The sequence below is a fragment of the Halyomorpha halys genome, unplaced genomic scaffold (genome assembly GCF_000696795.3).
Source record: "Halyomorpha halys isolate HHAL.00 unplaced genomic scaffold, Hhal_1.1 Scaffold46.1, whole genome shotgun sequence".
NCBI lineage: Eukaryota > Metazoa > Arthropoda > Insecta > Hemiptera > Pentatomidae > Halyomorpha > Halyomorpha halys.
The window spans coordinates 338393-352549 of NW_027109456.1; the positions used below are offsets into that span (position 1 = coordinate 338393).

Below are 14157 nucleotides of genomic sequence, written 5' to 3' on the forward strand. Positions count from 1 at the left end.
GTTCCATGGGAGGAACATGATTAATTTCTGTGATAATTAATGACCAAAGCACACGATAATGCAATATTTGCACTCTTATTAATTACATATATATAATAAATAAGTGCACAAACCTTTCTGAATCAAGCAAAGAAATCCAGCTGACAATTTCTGTGGCAAACTTACACTTTTCAACAATTAAAGACCTGTAAATCAATGAATCTCTTCTTTGTTAAGACTTGTAAAAAAACCAAGTGTTATTTTGTCCCAACAGAGGGACAATTTTAGTACCTTGAGTTGCCAAGAGATTGTGCTGAGATAAAAAAGTAGGTGTTCCTCTAGAGGAAGTAAGGGTTAAGGAAAAGCTTCAGAATTTAATTTTTTATTTAACATTATACTTTTTTTGTAGTTGGAAGCAGATGTTCTCCTGGTATGTGTGGGACGAAGGCCTTATACCCAAAACCTTGGGTTAGAAGAAATGGGTATTCAAAAGGATGAAAAAGGAAGAATTCCTGTTAATCATAAATTCCAAACTGTCATTCCTAAGTAATTACAATTTGTTTGTTCAATTATTACAACATTCACTTGTTTTAGTTAGTATAAGTTTTACAATAATTTTAAAAATTATTTTTTGAAAAAAAAATTAACCAATATTTTTCAATTAAATAATCCAACTAATAAATATGACAGTATGAATGATTAATATTTGTCCTTTACAAACAAAAAATCTTAATAAAAATAACTATAAAATTTCATCAATCATCTTCGATGCTTATAATTCATGGCATTGAGGATGACCGATTAATTTTTTAATCGGTTAAAAATATTTTGTTTAATTTTCTTTTATTAGTTCACTCTCGTCCCATCTTACATTTTTCCTTCCAGTGATTCTTTACAAAATGAACTGTTATTAATGAAAAATTAAAAGTTTTATACAAACTAGAATAGGTATTAAAAGAATAAAAAAAGTGACAAATAGAAATATTAATAAATTGAAAATAAATAATTAAAATAGTTTAATAAATATTCACTCTGTTTAATTAACATGCTGGTAATAGTGGATAATGCTCAGTGAGTCTAGAATTATTTTGGCGTCCAAAAATATAACATACCTGATATTAACATTTAGGTCCTCTGTTTGAAATTGTTTAAGAGATCACATTGAAGGCCTCTCGTAATGAACTATCTCTCTGGAGGTTTTTTAGAATTTCTCGTTAGGGAACGGAATGCAGTTCTCTTATTTATCCTCTCCTCTTTCTACTCCTCCTAGCTGATTGTGGTCATTACTCTCAAATCGTAATGTTGAATCCAAGAAAAGTGCTCTCCTTCTGGTTTTATGGAATGGAATGATAGCAGCGTATCTTGTAGATTGGTTGGTGTTGGTTCTACAAACTAACAAAGAAGAAGTCCTTTTCCCTAAGGATCTTTATCAGTTCATTTCTAATTTGATAGGGCACTATCAGGTTAGATAGCTTGTTATGAGGTCAGATTCGGGCATTTCCCCAACGCATCCGGTGTTTCAGACCCCTTGCTGTATTTGTGACAGAGGGGCGGAATTCCTTTATGTCGTCAACTGGCACCTGTGACTCTGCATTAGGTTGTTAATTAATATCAAGTTTTAAGGTGTTGGAACAGAAGTACTTGGCTCTCACAAATTTATCAGGTGGATTTCGATGTCATGTTGTTATGATTAATACTAATTACCAACTGCAAATAGCCCATTCTTCAAACAATCGTTGAGCTCTCATATTTTAGTAGTCAGATTCTGAGATTTCTGCTGCATAATCAAATATACACTGAAAACAAGCATCTTGAATGTTTGATGAATGATGGATTAATGTTGGAAAGGACTCTTCCATTAGCAGTAGATCAGTCCCAATTCTTTATATCTCCTCGCTGAATTTAAAAAATTGCCATATAAGTGTTAGCAAGAAGTCAGATGATGGACCTCATACTCTGTAGATATTAGTATAAGTAGATTCCAATATTACAGGATGTATATTTGTAGACAACATTGACTTTCTGAGGTTTGAGTAGACAAGAGCTCACTAATTTGTCAAGGTTATCTGTCATCACTGCTTGTTCATTGAACACTAGTTCTCCTGAGAATTTACATAAATATTTAATAATGTCTTCCTCCATTGATGTTTAAATGAAATTTCCATTCTCATGGGAGAGAGTTGCTGATTACAGCTCTCCTTTATCCATTTAAATAGCCACACTTTTTTGTGAATTTATAGCCAGCCCAATCCTCGAGAGTATCCTCTATACACTATAAATAGTGTTTAGAGGATTATAAATATTCCTCTCTGCAGAACCCTTGTCTCATACCGATATTGGCTAGTTAGTTAGTTATAGATAAGCAGCAAGGGGACTTGGAGCTCTTCTTGTACTACATTGATCTGTTTATTTGTTTAAGTGGTCCCCTAAACTGGTGTTTTGGTTAAGTGTTTAGGAGAGCAGCAGTTAGAGGTCTGGCGACACCTCCTAGTGAGCTTACAAAATGATCATGACCAATGTTGTCATAAGGGGCTTAGTGAAATATTTCTTGTTCAATAAAACAATTGAAAAAACAACACATATTGAGAATTGCTGGTCTGCGTATATTTTAGGCTGTTATAAACTCACCGTAAATATTCATAATTGGCAATATTTGATTATTTATGTTTATTTCATAGTATGTCTATCTAATTCAATTTATTTTTAAATGCTTTTGATGATTTATCAGTTTATATATTTTTTATTTGTGAGTGATATGAGTTATTGCTTCTTGGCTTTAAAATAACTAAATTTTTAAAATAATTTTTCAGTATTTATGCTATTGGTGATTGCATTCATGGACCTATGCTAGCACATAAAGCTGAGGACGAAGGTATAGTTTGCGTTGAAGGAATACTTGGTGGTCCTGCTCATATTGATTATAACACAGTGCCATCAGTAATATATACTCATCCTGAAGTTGCTTGGGTTGGAAAAACAGAAGAAGACCTCAAGAATGAGGTAATCATGTCTTTGCTATCTAACAGATATTTCTAACTCTTTCTAAAATTATACCTTCATAATCATTTATTATATACATGTATGCATATCTATATACTATAGAAATAAGTAAGACTTATTTATTTGTGCCGAGGTTTTGGCCTGAATTTCAGACTTTCATCAAGGGTGAAAAAAAAACAAAAAAAAAACGAGATTTTAATTTATATAGAACACTGGTTGACTTTAATTATTTTTCAATTAGTTTTAAAATTATTCTTTTTCTGCATTTTTAATATTTATTGTCTTATCTTTAATTCAATATTTGTTAAATTTGATTTCAAGTATAGTAAAACTTTTTTCATTCCATTTTTCAAAATAAATTCCTTATTAATAATAAATTAAAAAAATATATAAGAATAATTTCTTTGATGTGATGATGGTGTCGTGGCTTTAGATTTTAATTAATATAGCGGTTGTCATCATACTTACATGTTTTGACATGCGAATGTATTTATACCAGAACCTGTAACCATTAGAGACGATTCTCGTGCTTTCCAACATTGTTTCCAGTCAGAGGAGTAAATTAGTTTCTCCTGTGATGGAAATTTGGCTGCCTCCTTCCCCTTCCATTAGAAAGGTGTCCATTGCTAAGGGATTTAAATTCCTATTATTCCAGGTTGGGATATTTAAAAGTCGTTCGTAGAGATGGATGTTCTGTGACGAGTCATTTACTAGGACAGCTTTTATTGTGCTAATATTTTTTGTTTATTTCTTTTATGAATATATAAATTAGAATTGTTGTTTTGTTATTTGTTTTTTCTCTACAATTGTACAATTCATAAAGGTTTTTTTATGCGAAGAATAACTTTTTTAATTTTATGTTAAAAATTAAGCCCTTGATAGATTATTGCCTTAATGTGTTTTTAAATAAATATATTGTAAATTCTTTTCAAAATCAGAAAAAATAGAATTTAGTGTTAAATATTATTATTTATTTCAGGGAATTGAATACAAAATTGGAAAATTTCCTTTTCTTGCTAACAGCAGAGCTAAAACAAATTTTGAACCTGATGGTTTTGTTAAAGCACTTGCTCATAAGCAGACTGATCAGCTGCTTGGCTTCCATATAATTGGACCGGTAAGTTGACATCAAATTCAATCTGTATTGAATGTGGAATATTTTTGATTAAAAAAAAGAAAGAATATAAAATATATATATATTTGAATGATTTTACAGGGAGCTGGTGAACTGATCGCCGAGGCTGTTCTAGGAATGGAGTATGGTGCATCTGCTGAAGATATTGCTAGAACGTGTCATGCTCACCCAGTAAGACAGTTATTTAAATATAATTAATTATAGAATTTATTTATTTGATAAGTATCAAACACAGATTTGCCACTCTTCCCTATAAAGTGCTCCAAATATATATCGTTCCTAGAAACTAATTATTAATACAGATAAATATGTCAACTAAACCTGAAAAGATTAATGAAAATTAAATGAAAGTTCTTAAGTGGAGAGTTTTGCCAGATTGTCTAGTTATTTTGTTTTTCCTCCACGTAATCAAATTCATAAAAAAATCCCTCTTACAGTTGTCATGTTATACAAAAATTCTAGAGTATGAATGTTGTAGTTGATGTAATTAAATACATTTTATTGCCAATGAAATTTGGTATATATATATATAGGCTTTATGTTTATATATGTTTATGTTTAAGTGTGATCTCAAGGACTGTCTTCCCAGTTCTTTATTAATCCTCTGTCTCCTGCCCTCAGCCTGATTGATTGCTCTGACCCATGCACCCTCGGTTTTTCTCTTGATATTAACCCAAGCACAAACCTTCCTTAGGAGGTCACCCCCACTATCGCTTTGTATTCCCTTGGCATACTCTCTACAATATGTATCCCCTTCTGATCTGCTTTCTGGTTCTTCCCGACTCCCAGCTAATTCTGTCTCAGAGGCATCCAACGCTTCTGTGGACTTGCTTGTGGAATCATTTCTTCTTTGGTGTGCTCTTCTTCACCTTAGACTTCCATCGGTTCTACCTGGCCCGATCCCTGCCTACGGTACACATAGGGAAATTGTCTAGCTATGTGTCCCTCGTTTCCACACTTGAAGCACCGAGATCAGGGAAATTGAGCCACCAGGTGCCCAACTTTGCCAATTCCATGACAAATGATCTTCTCGCCAGGTGGTGTTTCTGGGTTTTGCTTGCTCTGATCTTCTGTTTCTGTTCAGCGTTTTCTCCCTAACGCTATCCTTGTGCTCTCTTCTTCAGTGTGGTGGAGTAGTCATAGGCCGATTGTACGAAATCCTCATCCATCCTGGTTCTTCATCATCCATTCGGGATGCCACCTCTCTAAGCACTGACAACTATCATCTCTTTAGTGCACATGACAAAATATTCCCCATTCGGTAGGCCATCCTTTCTTCCTGTTTCTATGGCTAACTGTACCTTGAGGATTGTAGCCAAAAAACAATTTCTCCACTTTGCCTCCTCGACATTTATTGTCCCTCTCATTTTCTCCATTATTTGGTAATACTGAGCAAGAAGAACTCTGACAAACTGCCCGATAGATTGTTTAGTTTTTCTCACCTCTCTTAACATTTGAAGGATGTCTTCTATCTCCTGCCTCTGAAAGCTTTCTTCAGTCTATCTTTGACTATGGGCCATGGTGTTTCTTCTTTGGCCTGAATTTGATTTAGGATACTCCTTTTTATCCTACACATCAGGACCGCCTTCAATGATTCCGCATCATTTTTGTTTAGTAGGTCTTTCGTTACTTTAGCTTCAATTCTTACTATAAGTTGGTCGCCTCCTTTCAGAAAATGGTTCAATAAACCTTTCTATATCTGAAATGGCATTCTGCAAGTCCTGTGATGTTGCTGTGCGAATTTGCTTCCATTCTAAAGCATTTGCATGCACTGCACCAAATGCCATCTTTTTAAATGCTTGTTTGCAGAAGAACACCAAGTTGTTTTCTTTTCAATTTAAAAAATAACTTTCAACCCTATGCACTAGTTCCAGGTTTCAGCACCACTTAAGTATTGACGAGAGCAGAATGTTAAAAAAAAAAAAGAGAAAAAGGTATAGAATATGACACGCTTGAACTTCTGTAATAGGATTGGCTTTATTGGGTTTGTTACATCTATTGTAACTATCAAACTTTCTTGAAACTATTGAAATTGATAAATTCTGAATTTATTAGTTTTATTAAATAGATTTTTTCAGCAATTGAGACATTGGGTCATTTGTCCATAATGAACATTATCTCTCTTTTTATTTATTCATATGTTCATTGAAATAATAATTTGGACACCTGAAAGAAGTAGATTGTTTTTACTTATTTTATGAATATATTTGCTTATTTTTATAAATATATCTGCTTATTTTTACAGACTTGTTCAGAAGCCGTTAGAGAGGCAGCACTAGCAGCTTACTGTGGAAAAGCAATCAATTTTGGCTAAGTTTTTAGCATAGTGATGAAGAAGTCAGGGTTTTAGAATACCTTTCTGTTATTCCCTCTTCATATCTTTAATGTTGTTCTTATTGTAAATACTGAAAAAATAGGCAAGTTAATAATTGTCTTAACACTTCTGGAATCCTGGTATTGTATTTATTATTTGTTTTGTAAATAAAACTGATTTATACCCATCTTAAATGAACCAAATTTTTTTCAATTGTTTTGTTATTTGTTTTATATTTTATTAGTTTTTAAAACAATGTCTATAAATTATTTATGCTTAATCAGTTAATGAGTAAGTGGTTTATGTTTCATCATTAAATAATAAAATATGACATCATTTACTTCTGTGAGGGAAATTAAACAATTTTATTTTGTAACTGATCACTGGAATCTGAATTCTTGTTAATTTATAGCTTGTAATAACATCAATATAATGAAGGAAAATAAAATTCTTTCACTTTTAGCCTATTATTTGGTTTTCCTTCTTCTGCTAGAGTTAATAGACTCTAGATTGTATGATTGACCATACATAGGAATTTAACTTCACAAAGGACTATTCTTTATCTATGTGATCTATGATCTAAAGCACTATTCTTTTTTTACCATTCACCTAAAACTTCAGTGACCCTAAAAATTCAGTGCTCTGGTTAAAATCACTGCCTCTCCTTGAGCCAGGGATTGATAAAATTTCATTTCCTTCATGGTTCAGTCTGAAAATTCATTTATTTTGCAATCAAATTATGTGATTTTTCTGTAAAATCAATTGACCGGAAGTCCCACTTTATAGAATCGATTTTTCATATTTTTTTTGTTTTTCTAAAAAACAACTAATGATTTTGATTAAACTCGATATATCAATGTACAATTTTGTTTTTAATTGGTTATCAATTGTTTATCGATGGAATGATAACCTTGTTACATTGCCCCAATCTTAAAACCGTTTGTCCCAACCAAACAGTGCCTTCCTCAAACGCTGTATAGGGCAGAAGTCGATCCAGATGAACAATTTTCATCTTTGCTCTGTTGTATCTGATAGACAAGATCATTGATCTTAGTCACTATGGAGTAAGGACCTTCCCGGTTATTATGGAGCTTAGGAGATCTTCCTTTCTTTCTGAAAGGGTTATAGAAACAGTCCTTTTCACCCTGCTTGAATGCTCTTCCTGCCACTTTCAGGCCATAGTGTGTTCGCATGTCGCTTTCCATACGGATCTTATCTTGAACCTGAGAATAGATGATTTAAGCCTGTAGCGCAGCTCTTTGGTGTAGTCATTGATATCTGACTGTTCCTCTGGGTTTTCAAAGTATAGATCGCTGGGTAGATGAATTTATCTTTGCAGAATTCCAAACCGACTAAAGATGTTCTCCATCTGGGCTATGGAGTAGAGCGTAGGCTTCTGTGCACTTACTAATCTCCAGCAGCTGGTATATACTGGTTCCCCTCTTAGAAAGCGGAAAGGGTCCCATTATGTTGATAGAAATTCTCTCCAAAGGGGCTCTCACGTTATACTGCTTCATGGATCCTCGAGCCCTAGTCACAGAAGTATTAGAGCCCTCGAAAAGGAAACTCGAGGGAGACCCTAGACGAGAGGGCATACAGCAGAGCAGTAGGAGCATTCAGAGGTGACAGGAGAACCAAAACAAGCGCTAGAAGAGTTCTGAGAAGTGTTTCTGCTGAAAGGCGACATCACGTGAGAAGTCGGTTCTGGGACAAGAGCAATTCAACTTTTTGGGGCACACCTTTTCCAAGGACGGACATTAGTGAGTAGGTGCAGTATTGAGGCAGGAAGGGGAGAATTAGGAGTATCCCAAAGCCTATACCAGTCGACGCCTCAAAAGAGAAGGCACGGTCCGAAGTGGAACCCCACCGAGTCAGACATTCCCAATCTGATGAAAAAGTAGAACTATCCTTAGTTCAGGGAGCTCATCTACAAGCAGATGGAGGTATTCGGCCCAATGCACTTTTGTTGTGAACACACCACTTTTCGTGCCAGCCAGCAAATCAGTCTTCAATCGATGGCTCATCCAGTACGTGTGTTCAGAATGCAGAATGAGACCAGAAGGGATTGGACAGACCAAAATGCGTGCTGGAGGAATCACCCGGACGAATGCGGACCAGGAGGGCTGGAAGTAACGGATGGATGCAGTATAACGCATCCAATCGTGTGCTGGGCTGTACCATGGTGTAAATAATTGTTCCCATAAAAAATTAGTTGTTACCGACCAAATAATTTTGTTCTCAATATGTAAATTTTATAATTAAATGATGACAAATTGGCAGCAGTAATATGCGCAATCCCATCACACTGCCCCACTGCTGCGAACCCCATATGGCAGAAATCTCAGGTAGGGGCAAAAAAAAGTGGAGAAAAAGAATCAGCGAAGGCCTACCACCAATATGCCTCCACAGCAAGGTCCTGGAATATATGGTAGTAAATAACCTCAGACCAGTTCTCAGTGCTGCGAGTCACTCATAGCAATTCGGCTCAACCCATGGCAAGAAAACAATGGACTGGGCTCCACCCTATTTGGTCAGAGTGTAAGAGGAGGTGACATACTTCCATATAGTGTTATAATAAAGGAGAGGCTTCGACACCCCTATTTACCCGGGTTTTTGGGACTCCACTCGGGGGGTAATGCTCTTCCCAAAGCTTAGCAGCTTTCCCCGGAACCTCCCGTGTCATATCAGAATCTGCAAGACCCAATAATTTTGGAGGGACCATTCTGCTCTGCCTTAAATGGACTATGGAGAAGGACTTTATCAGAGTGGCGCCTTTCTGGCTATCTCTACACCGCCCATTTCATTGTTCAATGGATTCATCCCATAGAAATTTCTTTCATTGATTCAGGATCTCACAGTCCCTCCAATAGTATTCCCAGTATCTCTTGACATCGCATTTCAAAGCATCCTACGTGAGAATAAGGTCTGGAGGCATCTACCTGCTTCAGCTTATAGATGAAGTCCCTAAAGAAAGGATAGTTCACCTCTTCCATCAGATGGGAGATGTCCGACTCGGTGAGGGCGAAGATCCCGGTTTTCTTTGACAACCTTGCACAGTGTCCTTCCATTAGGGTGCAAACTAACACCAGCTGGTCTGCTGTTTCAGGGACGGACTCCACACCTGGGACACAGAGAGTCGATGTTCTTCCTGGTGATTTGCAGCTTTCCTCGAACCCCTCCGGCCTATCAAGATCTATGAGACCCAATTGACCCACCGCTCACACTATAACTAGGAGTTCCCTTTCTTAGGCGATGTACCCTGCCACCGCTTCTGAGGCGTTGACTAGTATAGCTTATGGGGCGCTCGTTATTCTCCTCTATTTGCGATAATATTGCACCTAAAGCGTACTCACTAGCGTCCACCTTGAAGATGGTGTGTCCCAAAAAATTGACTTGCTCTTGTCCCTTTGCCGAATTCTCACGTGATGGTTCCTTAGCGTGCGGTCGCAACTCTGCGTAAACAACCCTTACACTCTTCTAGTGCCTTCGTTGCTTCTCCGGCCACCTCCAAATGCTCCTCCTGCTCCGCTGTACGCCCTCTCGTCTAGGTTGTCCTCAGAGTTTCCGTTTCCGATGTCTCAGGTACTTCTATAGACTCGCTCGCAAATCTATTAATTTTCTGACCTTCATCGGTTCGTCATAGCCCGTTTCTTATCCGGTACATGTCGAGGCACTGACTGGCAATGTGTTCTTCGTTCCAACATTCAAAGCATCTAGTGCGAGGGAATTGAGCCAACAGATGTCAAACTTTACCGCACCCATGGAATTTACGGTACTCCCGCCCACCACTACCTCTGGATTTAGTCCGGTTCTCCATACTCCCTTCTTCACCAGCGGGTTGGGGTTGTTCTCGGAGCGGTGGTAGCAGACTCTAGTCCATCCAGGCTCCCCTATTTCTGCCCGGGAATCCTGACGGGCGCTGTCGTCTATCAAGTCTTGTGCACACTCCTTGAATGAACGCTCCCTGGAGATACCACCTTTCTTTTCTATACCCCCATATACCCCTCCGCTTATTGAATTTTCCGAATTGTCCCTGTACTTGATCTGTGTCCATCATTTCACTGAACTTATTCGTCATACGAATCGAAAATCGAAACAAGAGCTTTTTTTTTTATCCCACTCCCTTGTCATTTCTGGCATACGGGGTACAGCATCAGCAGTGTAGTAAGCTGGAGTTTGCGCATGCCACTGCTTCCAAAAAAATTGTTTTCAATTTTATTTTTGTTATAAATTATAATAGTAATGTTAGGGGGGTTCCGTTTAATTGTTGTTGGAAACAATTTTGACTATGGTGCAGGCCAGCGCTAGATCGAGTGCCGTACTGATGGGGCTGCACCCTATCCACTGCATCCGTCTGGGTGCATCCTAAAGTTTACTAGCCTGGTCCAGCCCTGGTACTGGTACTGGTATTTGATAGGGGGAATAAGTCCGGCAAGTGGGCCTCATGGTCCTTTTTGCCAAGCGCTGACGGCTAACTAGGTTACCGCCGCGTACTAACCAAGCTGGGAGTGTCAAGATTCATTCTTCGGGACCGCCGAAAAATGAATGTTTAACTGCCCCAGGTGGGAATCGAACCCATAACGTTCCGAACCGAGCGCATTGGGACCTGCGCCCCAACCCGCACGGACGTGACCCTTCTCCTGGCCTAAGTCTGGGTCAGCTTTCCCTTCTTCTGGTGGCTCGCCGATATCGGGCGGTTAAGCCCTTCCAATCGTGAAATGAGTGGGACCCACCAAACCTTTTGACGAACTCCCCGAAGGAGGGATCATTGTCTTCTTCTATCAAACGGGGGAAGACCGACTCGGCGAGGGAGAAAATCCCGGTCTTTCTCGACAGTCTGGCTCGGTGTCCTTTAGTCCTCGCTTCTAGACCCTGTCTCTTTACCTCATATTTAACGAGATCCTCTTCGAGGATGAGGTCCAGGAGCATCGCTCCGGCCAGCACCTGCACCGCCTCATGTGACACTGTTCTGTATGTTTTCTTGATCCTAAACAGAACCAATCTGCATAGTGACCAGTCTCTTCTTCTGGACCTGCTTGAGGTTTGGGCTCCACGCCGGGTATGCGTACCTTATAATACCCAAGATCACACCTTTATATATGGTCATCCTTGCATGGTACCTGATGCCCCTAAACGCCCCTGGTCGCCCTGTCCTTTAGATAGAGCAGGTGAGAAGTGGCATCAAATCGTCTTCTTATCCTCACACCAAGATATATCACCTTCTCATCCTCTCTAATCCTTTCTGCGTGGATATCAAGGGTGATAGGATGAGCCCTGTCCGTGGAGCCTCTTAAGAGTATGGCCTGAGTATTGGCTGCTGCCATGGTCAACTTCCTCTTCACACACCACTCTCCTATGAGACTAGCGCACCTCTCCGCTTCTTTAGCCTGGTTCTGCTGTTCTAGGCCACGATGACTGCCAGGTTGTCGATGTAGGCTGTGGCAAGCAACACTTTGTACTCTAGTCCTCCCAGCAACTCAGGGAATACTAGCTTCCTCAAGCTGGACCTAGGACCGAACCTTGCGGACGTCCTCTTTCGATTTTTCACTCGACCTCGTAATAGTTACCTTTGATCCTGTTATCGAGGTAATATGGATTACTGGAAGTATCGAGATATGCTACCATTGATCTACACGGGGCCACCAAACGCTGACGAAGTCGGAGGAAATGTCATACAGGATTAATATACTTATATTTATTAATACATAACTTAGATATCGCGAAAACAAAATATTAAAAAAGAGAAAAAGAAATAAAATCTGACTAGCTTAGACGGCTGTAAATTACTGGCTGTATTGTGTTCAATACATCTCTTTATATACATGTTCGATCAGCTGATCTCCTCAGTCAACTGACATCGAAGTAACAGCTGACTCAGGCCGTAACTCCCTCAGTTTAGTCCCGCCGGTGTCCTCGGAGGCCAAAGAGGTGAAAACTCCATAACTGTGTGCACCGAATGGTTATATGCCGCTATCGCCTTAGGTATTGCTTCATCCGGTTAAAGTCCTTTGTCGATCTGATATAAGCGAAGATGGTCACTTAACGTGACATGATACCTCCTCTACTTTTTGGGTGTCCTGGTGTGTTGAGGTGCCATGTAACGTCCATGTTCTTAATTTCAGTTCGGCATTGTCAAATTCTCTGCCTCAATCCGACACGATGCGCCCCGCAACCCCGTAGAATTGGAACCACAACTGGAGAGCTGCCAACACTGCTTCCGACTACTTTTCCTGCATCTGGTGCGCCATTGCCGTCTTACTGAAGGTATCAATCACTGTTATCCATTTATATCCTTTCCAGGTGAAATTATCGATCTGTATATCGTTGAGCGGGGCATCTACGGTATATGTTTCCTCTTGTTTCTCTTTTGGTGGTTTTCTATCATATTTCGTGCGCAGACAAACTTCGCAATTTCCTACAAGTTCCGTGATTCTCTTCTTCATCCCCAACCAAAAGTACTTCTTCTTTAACGCGTGGGATTCCACGGTGATTCGTTTTGCCTTGGTGATATGCTATGGTCACCTCTTTTTGTGGTTCTTCTAACTGAAGGGTTTCCTCCATCTGCTTGCAACAGATGAACCTCCTATCCATCCCTATTTTTTCACTGGGTCATAGCCTCTTGCTCTTCTCCCAGACAATGGCATTGCTCACGTAAAGGTGATGAGTTTCTTCGGGCCCTGAAGCATCCTTCAACACTCTACAAATCTGGTCGTCGCTCACACCTGGCTGTGACCAAATTGTCGTGATTTTGCTTCTCCCACATTTGCAAAACTCAACTTTAAGCAATCCAATGGTTCTCGTCTTCCATACAATCTGCCGCCTCTTGTCTTTTATTATGTCCTCCATATCTATTGGTCTTCCTTCCTCTGATTTCTCGTTAGACGAAATTCCTCCCTATCGTCTTCCTCTGCCATATTCTGTTATCTGGTCTCCTCTTTTACTCCATTTACTGTTATTGCTTTAGACAACCAATAGGCTAGCACATTTTCTTTTCCTGGTTTGTATATAATTTCCATATTATACTGTGCGAGGAGCTTCTTCCAATGCGTAATCCTAGCCGAAGACTCTTTCAACTTTCCCACCCTTTGCAAATGCCTGTGGTCAGTTTGTACCCTAACCCTTCTACCAAACACATAGGGTCTAAAGTGGTCAACAGCCCAGACTACTACAGAAACTGTGTAAATGTTGCACGTGTTCATCTTCGTCCTTACTAGTAAAAGAGCCTAAGAGGAGAAAAAAGGCAGTTATCTCACACCAATTTTTGATGACTTTAATGAAAACTATGTATAATTACTAGTCAAAATTGCTGAGTCTGCCAAGAATAGGTAGGAGGAATAAAAAATGGCGACTGTTTCAAAGCGATAAAAAAACTAATTTTTCATTCGGAGCTCTATATCTTAAAAAGTAGGAACAACACAATAAAACCTAAAAGAACGTCATTTAAAGAAGAGTAAATTTGCTAAGATTTGAGTCTTAATAGAGTTATTTACATTAAATAGTTTTCGAGATATAGCTTTTTAAATAGCAACATTTCATAAAAATGGATGGGACGTACTAAATCAGTAGTTAGTGAATTTATTTTGAAAAAATTATATTTCAAAAACTATTTGACATACAGATTTCTATTAGCATTCAAATTAAAGCTAGTTTAATGAGCTATAAAGTAGTTTATGATGTTTATCTTCCTAGGAGTAATAGTTTACATGAAATTTGCTAAAATAAATTGATT

General features: G+C 38.5%; 1 protein-coding gene across 1 annotated transcript in view; it reads left to right on the top strand.

The window, feature by feature from the left end:
- Window positions 1-6890, top strand: part of LOC106689446 (dihydrolipoyl dehydrogenase, mitochondrial) — a 19064-nt gene extending 12174 nt beyond the window's left edge. Inside the window, exons 9-13 of the mRNA XM_014434413.3 lie at window positions 389-525; window positions 2790-2979; window positions 3959-4096; window positions 4196-4285; window positions 6360-6890. Coding sequence (XP_014289899.1) covers window positions 389-525; window positions 2790-2979; window positions 3959-4096; window positions 4196-4285; window positions 6360-6428 — 624 coding nt within the window. The 3' untranslated portion in view covers window positions 6429-6890. The remainder of the gene's footprint in view (window positions 1-388; window positions 526-2789; window positions 2980-3958; window positions 4097-4195; window positions 4286-6359) is intronic.
- Window positions 6891-14157: the final 7267 nt, after the last annotated feature.